At 44.1% G+C, this 12,439-nt stretch overlaps 1 protein-coding gene across 1 annotated transcript; it reads right to left on the bottom strand.

Annotated features, from left to right (window-relative positions):
- Nucleotides 1-483: 483 nt before the first annotated feature.
- On the bottom strand, nt 484-12,434 carry GTPBP2 (GTP binding protein 2). The gene is made up of 12 exons (XM_083604539.1): nt 12,106-12,434; nt 8,437-8,463; nt 7,732-7,916; nt 6,808-6,916; nt 6,312-6,509; nt 6,035-6,209; nt 5,607-5,826; nt 4,776-4,911; nt 4,201-4,259; nt 3,646-3,817; nt 2,967-3,131; nt 484-2,669 (listed from the first exon to the last, which is right to left on the bottom strand). The coding sequence occupies exons 1-12, from the start codon at nt 12,289-12,291 to the stop codon at nt 2,472-2,474; spliced, it is 1,830 nt and encodes a 609-aa protein (XP_083460665.1). The 5' UTR covers nt 12,292-12,434; the 3' UTR covers nt 484-2,471.
- Nucleotides 12,435-12,439: the final 5 nt, after the last annotated feature.

A 12,439-nucleotide genomic window follows, 5' to 3' on the forward strand; every position in this document is an offset into this window, starting at 1 on the left:
TGTTGTTATTGTCCACAATAGGATGGAAACAATGCTAGCAACAGCACCCGATTTTAGGCAGTATTACTAACATAATAAATAGGCTAACCAAGAGCTTTATCCCACAGATGGTGGAGTCAGTGCTATTAGGATAAAGGAACTAGTCATATAATTGGCAAAACATGTGGCACTTTGCTATTTCAAATGCAAGTGGCAGAAGTTCTTGCGTTATCTTTATCCAGAGCCCTATTGGCATAGTGTGGGAGTAGAGAAACCTTCAAAAATTCACTATCTCTGCAAGCAAGCAGCAGCATACAATCCTCCCCTTTATACTCAAAACTGCTGTGGTCAGGCCGATAGTTCTGCATGCACTGCGGAATGTCAGATAAGCATGTGCTACCAACTTGTAAACACTCATCTGCATGGAAAACTAACAGAAAAGCTTCCACATATTGCCTGGCGTCTCAATGCTGGCACAAGTTGCTGTTCAGCTGTACAGCACAATTTTATTCTTTTCAATAAAACATCTTTATTTTGTACATTATATATCTATATAGAGAGAGAGATGAAAACACCTCTCTGATTTTTAAAGAATCCACAAACAGTGAATATGAAAAGCATGGCACCGAGAACACTCACACAACAGAAGGCAAGGAAAAGACAACCAGAAAGAGCACCTTTGAATGTTTGTCTGCAATGGGGTTAACTCTGCCAGAACTGTAAATTGCAGGGAAAGCACCTATTCCTCCCACAGGACAAGTATGTAGTGGCAATGGGTTACAGCAAACCCTCTAGAGGAGTGCATTAGGCAGCAAATTTTCTTCGTCTTTTCTAAAACAAGCGATCCAAAAATGCCTCTTATAGAACCAATCCAAGTGATTAAAGGGCAATTGAGAGAGAAACCAATTTAATCAGCAAATAGCCATGATGCTTTGGGCCATGTTTACTACTACTTTATAGTTAACTGTCCATTGTGCTATTAAAAGGATGATTAGAAGAAAGATAAATGATTGTGGGTTATACTTAAAAAGCATCAACTTGGAAGCTGGCTGTATGGTTGCGCAGCTACAAGTTAAATCTTAAAGAGTACTTGCATTAAATAAACAGCTGTTGGATTGAGGTGAACTAGCAGAAGGGTGTGCGTTTTATAGTGAATAAAAATGGATCGTTGTTTTCACTGGCCATGTTGGCTGTAGCAGCTGAACACTCAGTGCAACAGTGGCTAAGATGGGGATAAGCAAAAACAAGAAATGTATTGCTGACTTTTAAAATATAATTTCCTACCAAAATGTTAAAAATATCCCACAATGTTTGACTGTCTTGCTCTATTGCAAACTCTAGGCATTCACTATAGCTTTAAGTGGACTGATTGAAATCTTAGGTATCGTATGGTTTTCTGTGGTGCATACCAGCAATATAGACAAACTGCTGCAGTAGGCAGCGTTGATAATTGTAGTAATAGTAATTGTAGCAACACTTCAAATCTTCCTGGGATAACCAAGCAGCGCTTACTGCGTTAGCTTTGAGAAAATAAGGCATGTTTCCCAAGGAATGAGTTGGATTGGGGTGCTATTGAACTCCTAACGAAAGCCAGACGGTACCAATCTTTCAGTCAAGATGGTGAACAGAAGCGGCTCAGAAAACCACCAGCAAAATACTGAGAAGTGTCAAAGCTAGAGGGGGCGGGCAGTTCTGCTCTAGGAAGCCACATTATATACAGGGTAGCTGCTCAACTCTGCCCAGGAATAAGTTGTCTTAAGATGTTTGTGATTGTACCTGCTGCATGAGATGGGGACAGTGGTTTCCATCAGGTCAGGGTTATTTAAGGGAAATGTCCCTCTTCTCCCACACCCCTAACCCCACATTTTCTCTAGAAGCAAAAACAAAAATCCCACAATGAAATTAGCTGTTAAAAATCAGCACACAACGGTAGTAGGGAGGGAGAGACCCAATAAGCCATTAGATTAAAATGAAACCAACAAACAGTTTAAAATTAATCAAAAATATCCTGAGCTGTACTGTGGGCAATGCAAACTTTTCAGCTGAAGCTTCTTCATCTGTCACAGGCAGCCTGTAAAAATCAGGCAGCAGGACAATGGAGTCTGAGTGCTGTGGGCAATGGATGTCCACTATTGCTGCCTCAGGAAGCAGAATCCCCAAGCTGCAGTCCAACACACTAATGGCTTTGCCCTCTACCCGGCAGTAACTTCCCAACAAAAGTCAACAGAACCAGGAGTTGCCGGTCCAGGCAAAGATGCAGCCGCTCTCATCTATTCCGGGGAAGGGACATGAAAGCAGCAGGTGATGAACAAACAACATGCTTAACTCGCTCCAGGAGGGGCACTCAATCCAAGCGGCAGTTCTAGCTTCCGCAGGAGCAGAAGGGGTTTGTCCATGTAAATTGACTGGCCAGCAGCAGCTCTGGACAGTGGGGAGAGACTTTCTTCCCTTCCCCTATTGCTAACATCAGGAAACCCCACTGATTTTGAGAGTCAGAAAGTGACCAGGTCAGAACTTAAGCCCTGATCCAGTCCATTCTCTTCGATGGTGATGGCTTGGATATAAGTGACATGTCCAATACCTTTGGTAACTCCTTCACGGAACAGCAATTTGGCTCCTATCTTCAAATATTCAGGATGTTTAATGAATCTGAAACATACCACAGCCTTTTCTCCTGTACGCAGCTTATCCTGAAAGAGGAAAATAATATGAGTTACAAGGCCAGTCGCCTCGCTACTCGGCTTAGGGATTCTAGGAAATGAGGGGGGTGTTTAAGGCCACTGAGCAATTCAGTCCCAATATGCTTTGTGTGTTTATGAAACTCCTAGTGGATTTAACTATGCAGGTTCTCTTCTGAAATGGTGAAGGCATTGCAGAAGGGAGTCCTAATGTCATGGTTACAATAACTGATGCAGGATGAAGACGTGAAAGCAGTGGAAGGATTCCTTGAAGAGACTAGAAAAGCACCCCTCTTCTCAAAGACCTACCTTCCCATGGATCTTCTCCACAATTGCTGTTTGCCGTACATTGCCAACATGCACCGTTACTTGAAATCCCTTCCGGAAAGTTGTGGCATGGAAGAGCAGAACAATTTCAGCTTCAAACACTGAGCAAATGGTGGGATTCATCTCTGGGCTGACCATCACCATACCCTAAGTGACAGCAAGACAGCTGAACCAATACTCTTGACAATGGTGCTCCTCTATTCCCCAATACATGCACACTAGGTGGACTGCTACTGTCCTTCATGAAGTGCCCAGTTTTCCATTTGCAGGAAGCTGGCCTCTCCACAGAAAGCCAAAAAATGGAAGGGTAAGATAAGAAGTGTGTACATGATGAAGACAGACTAACAGTGGGTGAGGATGTGTGGGGAGTGTTTAATTGCCCCCTTCTGCTCAATGGCTTTCACTCCATCTTTACTATAGTAGTTTTTTGTGGAAGCAAACCACCCAAAGCCATGGATTCAACTATTCCCAACCCCTGATCCTGAACCAAAATGACTTAAGTGAGTATATTGCCTGCAGCATTTTAGGGTGTCTTCTCAAGCAGGAGTTCCAGAGGAACCACAGTCCCTCACAATACCATCCCTTCACAACATATGGTTCCCAAGAGGGTAGGGGGAAGCTTTTTAAAACCACAGCTCCCAGAAATAGGAGATGGACTCACTTTGCGCAGCAGCGAGCGGTCAAAGTGCCCAAGAGCCAGCGTGGCAGCTTGCCCAGCCCGAAGCACACGGCACGCCGAACGATTTCGCTGCATACTGCACACTTTCAGCTGGAGGAACTTGCCATCATCGGTTGGACCAACCACCAAGTTATCTCCCTCTCTACATATCCCGCTGGCAAGGGCACAAAAATCAGGAGTGTGTATTTAGCTCTCATAGAAAGGGAAAGCTTTTGCTTTCTACCTTCTTAAAACATACCCTGGGGCAGTTTCTTTACAGTCTTTCCCATCTCAACTACCCTCTGTATGGAATGAATCCCTTTGTATGTATTCTCGTTTCTCTTTCACAGTCACTTCTGTCCATGAAGTGAAATTGTATCCCCTTGATTATTGAGACGAGGTGTTCGGCTTCCACCTGCACAGTATTCCCAAGTCTACAATGAGGAAGGAAATGCTAAACTACACTGCCAGTCCTCCCCTGAAGGGGGACAGAAGCTCTTCTGCATCCCCTCCCTATCAATACTGACCCCAAGGCACCATGCAAATAGCAACACCCACCTTGACAGAGTTCCTCCAACAACAGTGCCCACCTCTGGTACTGTATAGATTTCATCCACCTGCAGCAAGACAAAATCAGGAGCTTGAGACCTGCTATGTGGCTAGGCCTGCCACCCCCCCCCCCATGAATGTCAATACAGTTCTGTCTACAGGACCTCAGGACCCATTCCTGAGCACTTTCTTCCTTACACTATTTCTCACGTGAATACTCCTCATTCTGCAGGCGTTTCCTATGTTTGTCTACAAATGAAATAATCTAGACACAGCCTTTCTCAACCTGTGGGTCCTCAGATGTTGTTGAAGTACAACTCCCATCACCTCTAGCTAGCAAGGCCAGAACTCAGGGATGATGGGAGTTGTATTCCAATAACATCTGGGGACCCACAGGTTGAGAACCACAACTAAATGATACCAGGACCTAAATCAAATCCCTTTGTATAAAAGCCAACCATAAAAAGAGCCAGCCACAATCTCATTGGGTGACCATCCTTCCATCTCCAAGATGTCCTTGCCCTCGACACATGAAGGTACTTACTGTTTGAGACTCCCAGTAACATCGAGAGAGCCTTGCGTACCTGGAACTCAGTGAGTTGCTGCATAAGCTCTTCCTGTTCTTTGCTGTTTGTCAGAGGAGGAAGGATGTTGAGGAAAACTTTCAGGTGATCCAGGTTATCTCCAGAAACACTGGACAAGGTGAAGATAGGAGTGATGCTGCCAACACACATGAAAGAAATAAGATGGTGAGCTGTAATTCTGTGTACAATTGCCATTGAACACAATGGGAAGTTGACTTTTACAAGTAAATAGGCACAGGGAACAAGCCCCTATGACTGGCTCCCAGAGACGTTTGAGAGGAGACATCTAGGATTACACGAACTTGCTGCTGTGCCCATAAATAGGTCTGATCTTAGCTCTGTACTCCAGTCCCAGTCCCACTTGCTTTTATAATTTTACCTATTTAAATACTGTCTTGTAACAGGATTCCTTGGGAAAGCTTACATTAACAATTCACATTTAAATAAAATACAACAAAAACATAAAAAGTCCATTCAAAACAGAGAGAACCTGGCTTGTTTCTCCTCATGGAAATGTACTACAGGCTGCAACAGTTCAGGATGCAATCATATCGGAGGCATAAGTTATCTAGTCCCATAATGCAGCACTAGAACTACTAACCCCTGTACCACCTAGTTAAGCCAGTGGGGTAAGGACTTCATCCGTACAGGTTTTTAAAAGTATAACATGAGAGCGATCCCATTAGTCACACTGCAATATTCCACAGACCTGGAGGTACTCGCACCTTTCTCCTTAAATCCACTCTTCCTCTAGCGAGTTCGTTGCAATTGCACCACCCATGTCACCAAGTGATCTTCCCTCCCATGCCGAGAAGGGCAAGTGATTCTTACTTGGGAGACTGTGCAAATTGCTGTGCTGCAGTGACGGCATCGTCGTCCGATGTTACTAGCAAGGGGAGCTTGTTACAGCCAGGCTGCTTCAGGATTCTCTCCAGCTGCTTCACTGTCCGCTCCACAGTGGCTTTTGAGCACAAGTCCACTTTGCTAATGACAATGAAGAAGGGGACCTTGAGGGCCATAGCCAAGCCGAGATGTTCTCGTGTTGTGCCTGCTGCAAGAGATAGGATGGCAGGGAGGAAACAAGTTGAGAAGATGGGACCCCAGAGCAGTTTACATTCTGCTTGAAATGGGCATGTGTATTACTGTGCTACAAGGAGTGAGGTGTTGATTTTTACTGACTGCACATCATCTTTGAACGAGATGTGTCATGCCTAGGTTCCAAAATATGATTAAATCATAACAGGAAACATGCCGCTTACCAATTCCCGTATTAGCGCTCACCACCAGCATTGCAAAATCGGGGCAGTAACTTGTGAGCCCAAAGATAGTGGTTTTAAGGTACTTGTGATGGCCAGCCAAGTCAATGAAAGTGATCATCTTAGAGGAGCTCTCGCAGATCTCTTCAGCTGTCCGCGAATCACTGTAGTTGACCACCTAGACAGCAGAAGACACGGCTGTTGAGCATTCAAAAGGCAAGGCAAGAAGCCATATTTTGAACCAAAGGAGCAAGACAGCAAGGCAGCAGCACAAACCTACCTCTCCTTTGCTGTTAAAGCCAAGAATTTCAAAGCTGATGCTGGACGTCCTCCCAGATTGGATCTCGTGCAAGTGCCGAAAGAGGTTGAGACGAGCTCTACCTCGCCCGTTATCTAGCTCTCCTTGAGTCAAGACACCCAACAGAGTTGACTTGCCTGAATCCACATTCCCAAGCACAGCCACTCGCAGATCTAGGAACTTAAGGGGAAAATCAAGAGTTGTACAAGCATATTTCGAAACAGAACTAACCGATAGAGACAAGAGTTTTTGAAGTGCAAGGTGTGATTCAGACCTTGACTGCCTTGCAGAGTAAAACACTAAGGGATCCAAAATCACTAGGACAATTTGTATAATTGCCTGTGATGTATGGCAGCTCTCCAAAGCACTAGCCAATGGAGCATCCTTTGAAATACCTTCATGGGACACGAAGTTCCAGTTGCAACTTTCTAAACAACAAACTGCTTGTATCAGAGGGCATTTGAATCGAGTGGGTTACCTGCTGATTATCTGGGACCTTTCGGACAAGGACCTCTGTTATTTTCCTGGGAATATCACTGTCATAATCCACTTCTCTTTCCCGTAGCACCGTGATGTCAGCTCCTACTCTGCACATTATAAAACAGAAACCCGTTGGGTGTTAATACATCAACTGCAACGACTTCCTCAATAGGTGATGGAACAGGACTATTTTGTTGTGTCTTTCAGAAAGGCCTCATTTGGACACAGCCTACAAATTCAGGGAAAATGTTGTCTGCTTCCCCATTTGGCGAGCCCTCATTGATCTCTGACCATTAAGTAATAGCTTGCTTGCCAATTTTGTGGGGGTGAGGACATTCACATGTGACATTTCAGCATAGATATTAGCCCAGTTTTCCAAATTTAATAACTAAGGATTCTAGGGAAATGTACGCCACCACATATCACAAACCATTTACTAGCCAGACCACACAGCTGCTCAATTGAAATCACTAGACATGACAACACAGACATATAAAGTTCTCACCATAGAGGAGTAAAGTGGGTTAAAACAATGTGTGCAAATATAGCAAACTATGTAGTTCTCATTAAATAAATCTAATAGAGAGGAATAGTGACTGTATTAGCACTGATTAGTGAGAAACCAGCCAGATTTGGCTTCTTTTCAGACAGAATCAGGCACCTGCTGTGCAAGGAAACTACATAGGATATTTTTTTTTAAGGAACACTCTCTTCTTACAAGTGTGACTTGCCAGTAGGTGCACTTAAGGGATTATGGTAATGTGAGGAAAAACCCTTAGGGCAAAGGACTTGGTGTATGGAATGCATTTTCCTAGGCTGGAAATATTCTGTGGGATAGCAAAACCAGAATGCTAGCTCATTTGTGGAAATAATGAAGCATAATTTGCTTGCTCTGGCCCAGAAGTAGGACAGATGCACATACTTCTCAGCCATCCGCCGCAGTGTTTTGAGAGAGGCACGCATCTCCTCTTCTGACAGTCCTACCAGCAGTCCGTTGTCCTCTACACCAATCTGGTACACTGCCTCACCACGGCCTTCTTGTAGTCGCCACTTCATCTGCGTTACTAGGTGTTCAAAGCGGTACTGGGAAGGATTAACTAGTTTCAGCTGCCCAAAGAAAGGAGTGATTACAGTCAACAAGCAAGGAGATCTGATATGGGCAAGCAATTTGCTTTTTTTTAAAGGAAAAAAAGTAGAGTTCTTCACTAGAGTTTGACCATTTTTATACAAGTCATGAATTGGGTTGAACAGTTTATCATTTGTTCTGAGTGACTGTCAAGTTCAGATGCAGCAGTTAAATTCCAGGCAGCTCAATAAAAGAAAAAACAATTCACTGGGTAACAAATCTGAAAAATTATCCAAGATAGCAAAAATATCTTGATTAATTATTACAGGTTGTCTCCTACTTAACATTAGTTTTTGAAGAGAGGTTCCCAGATTCAGTAAAATTAAATACGAGATATCCAATACAACCACAAACATTTCATTTGCTTTGTGTCTTCCAAAACGCATTGTTTTGTTTGCAGCAATATACTCTAATTGCTAGGTACTAGTATGACTCGTAACATAATTTGACATATGGCTCTTAAGAACTTGGTATCAAGAGCCCATCCCACAAGTAACTCACCTTGTATTCTATGTTCCCATCTTCTGCCTAATTAAAAGAAGAAAACATCACAGGTTAGTGAATTCTGCACTGCTCATCATTTTACATACAACTCTTGACATCTCATTTGTCAGCTCAGGGAAGCCAGCACATAGCAGTGCCTGATTTAGAAAGAATCAATTATATCAAGAGTTGCTAAATGCTATAGTTCTGGGCTCCATATCTATAAAAGGACCAAATTGTAATGACATGGCTCCCATAGTGCACTTTTAGAACTATGCCTGCCTGGGTCATCACTGTCCTGCAAACAAAACAACAAGCAGATTTACGAATGCCACAAGAGCTGACTGTGAGTTTTAGTAGTATATTTCCAGCTGCTGTAATAGCTCAGATCATGGAGAAGGCTTCAGAAATCATTCTCTTAAGAAAAAGTAAATCTCAGGTCAGTATTTCAAACAGACCCAGTCTCCTACTCTGCTTGCATGAATCACTTTGAATCCTTCACTGGGCCTCTGTCTCCAAGATACCTCCTGACATCTGTTTGCTGGCTGCCAGTTTTTGAATCTTTGGATAGACATAATTTTTTGAAGTGGAGTAAGAACTCAGAAATTCAGCTTCTACAACTAACTAGAACAACTTATGTGGCCCAACAATATCAAAAATTCTGAATCTGTAAAACAAGTTCAACTGACTACCATCTAGCTCCATAGTAAGCCAGGAAACTGGAATAGACATGAGGAGAAAAACACCTTGCTTCATTAATCAATAACGAAGCCATACACCTGCAAGCACTGTCTGTGTCTTAAAGATATCTTCCTCCTCCTTTCACCCTCCCAAGATATTCGCCTGCACTACCTCATACTGCTCTGGCAAATAGCATAGTTCTCTAACAAATGTCCCTTATGCTGGTCTCTTCCTTCAAGCACCCAGGGCTTGGAATGACTAATGTGACTGGCAGCTGAGGGAGAAGAAACTACGGTAGTAACCAGCTTGTAGTACAAAAAACATCCCAATGCCATGGCAGATCCACAGGAAGATCGCCACTTCTGACATTCCCTAAGTACTCAGAAAATACTTCTCCAGAAGACACCCCCATATGAGCTAAGTGTTAATAACTAGTACTAAAAATTACTCATGTGGGGTGGGGGAGACCAGACTATCTCTAAAAAGTAGATATGTGACATTGAATTGCACCCTGCTAATCTTAGTTCAGAGATAGCGGTGTGAGTGCAGAAGGAAAGTGGAATAAACAAGACTAACAGCAGCACGAAATCTGATCCACTCAAATTTCATTTCTTCCTGAAATAATCTTGTTTTTCTGGAAGTAAATATCACACTCCCTCTATGAGCAGATTCAGAGTTCTTTCCATGCAGCTTGCTGCTATTTTCTAGCTAAAAAATGTTGGTGGCAAGGGAAACACATAGTAAACAACATCATGGAATAAACCACCTACATACTGGAAATGAGACAGGTATAATGCTGAGTTTTTCTCCTAATATGCCCACTCAATCTTCTAGCTTTTATTTTATTCATGTAGCATCATCCCCACCAACTTAAGTTTAGAGTGCCTAGGAAATCACTGGCTTAGAAACACAACATATCAATGTATTTTAGGAAGCAATAAGTTGTTTAACTTTTATCTACTGAAGCTGCCGTAGAAGTGATGCAGAAAAAGTGACAAGCTTAGGCATGCCCCAAAATAGTCCACTCAAGTCAACTGAGGGCAGAGAGGAAGTACAGTACCACTAAAGTCTCAGGGGGGATGAAATGACTAATTCTGCTCTCTGGGTGAAAGGAAAGATCACCTTCCTAAAACAAAGGACCAAGTTTTTATTATTAATAATATTGTTGCACATCTTATATGGTTTGCTTCACATTGATTCCGACTGCTATCAATGCTTGATGAGACAGAAACAGAACAGTTAGAGATCAGCCTTCACTAGTATGAAAGAACTGAAGGGGCATATGTGTATATGCATATGTGAGTTTTGAATGAAAATGAGCCAGGATGACAGAATGAGTTTGAGACTGTAAGACAGCTTTATTAAGCCTTGAGTCTCTAGACCAGGCATCCCCAACTTGCAGCCCTCCAGATGATTTGGCCTATAACTCCCATGATCCCTAGCTAACAGGACCAGTGGTCAGGGATGATGGGAATTGTAGTCCAATACATTTGGAGGGCCGAAGGTTGGGGATGCCTGCTCTAGACTATCTGCATCAAGGTCCAGCCCACGTTCAAGCTAATCTGCCACTGCCAGGTGACACACAGTAGGGACTAGTTCTCATAGAAGTAGTAAACCTATGTCTAGGTTGTACAGTTTCAGGTGGGGGCTCACTTAACAGTGCTTCTCTATATCACAACCCAAAAAAATACCACCTACACATAGAAATCTAGATGCTAGTGAAAACACTAGGTTAAAAAGAAATTCCTGACATCATGTTTTCTATGTACAGGCAACTGTTAAGAGATAGCAGTAGGATCGAAGAACATGCAATTATGTGAGCCCCTAACTATGGACTGAAGCATGCCATTGAAATTCAAAGAAACCTATATTATACTCAGTCAGACCATTGTTCCATCTAACTGAATACTGAACACTCTGTCTGGCAGTAGATCTGATAGGCTTTGGTTCAAGGTTTTTCATATAACGAATTATCTGACCTTTTTAATTGGAGAATTAAATTGGACAGAAGACCTCAATGAGAGCTAGACAGAGCTTTCCACAGGAACAACCAGGGCTTTTTTTCAGTCAGAACTCACCAGAACTTAGTTCTGGCACCTCTCAGGTGGGCGCCATTGCCATTATAAAAGAACAAGGGAGGCATTTGTGGTGAGTTCCAGCACCTCTTTATCTAGAAAAATGGCACTGGGAACAACATACTACAGAGTTTCCCATCCACAATTCAAGTAGATATGGACTAAATATATTTGCCCATTAAGGTCATTTGGAACTACTAATGAACTTAAGCTTCAGTCTAAGAGAGTCCTAGTCCTTCCAAATTGGCCTGGCTGCCTTCGTTTCAAGTTAACAGCTGTATGAACCAATAAAAGCACAACTTTAGTGACTCGGAATCGCCACAAGTGGAAGAGAGGAAAAGAAACACTGCTAGAAGTTGACAAAAATTGTATCTATTTCCGTTTTGACACTCAGGAAGCGTACAGTTTAGGAGCTCAAGTCATTCACTGTCAGAGAGAGGTCAAGAGAAACTTCAAAGTGTGGCTGTCACCTATTAGGCATAAGGAGTGCGGGGAGGGGGGAGAGAAGGAAAGAGAGAGAAAAAGAGAGTCTACTATAAAACCACACATTTCAGTCCAAGGATACTGCAACTGAAGTGAAATGTGCGTACACAACAAGCGGGCTACGAGTGTGAAGCCGATGGCAGTACCAGCTGTCCAAAATATCGAATGGCCCTATTCGGTAGGGCTATGCAGTCTTGGTAGGTTGGTCTTCTACCCCTTTCCCCTAAAACACAGCCCAGCCTTCTACGTTTCCAGACGGAGGCTAAGCACCTCCCTCTCTCCCCCCACATCCCGATTTGCCACGGGGGGCTTGCCGCCACCTCCCCCAAAGTCAGGGCAACCACAAAGGCAGAAGCGGGAGGAAAACCCCGAGGGAAGCCCATCGGATGCAACACGAGAGGAGGATCCTGCAAAGACAGCCGACCACCCGGCGCCCTGCCTCACTCACCTCCGGGGGCAGGTAGGGCGGGTTGTTGGCCTTGCCCCCCCGGTGTCTCCCGTTCTTCTTCCTCCCCCTGGAAGACCCTCCGCCGCTACCGGAGCCGCTGCCTGCGCGGCCTCGCAGGGCACCGCCGTTCCCGCCCCCCATAGGCCGGCAGCAGCCCCCAAATAGCTCCGACACCCCCGAGTCCATCCTGGGCCGGCCTGACACCCGGCCCCGCTCCAGCCCTTCCCCCGGCCACGGATGCTGCTGCCGCCTCCCAGCCCCGGACTTGGCTTATGACGGCTCTCTAAACTCCGGCTCCTGACGTGAGAAAGAACCGCAAGGCACCACGGGAAAC

The sequence above is a fragment of the Podarcis filfolensis genome (genome assembly GCF_964270895.1).
Source record: "Podarcis filfolensis genome assembly, chromosome: 3".
NCBI classification, from domain to species: Eukaryota; Metazoa; Chordata; class Lepidosauria; order Squamata; family Lacertidae; genus Podarcis; species Podarcis filfolensis.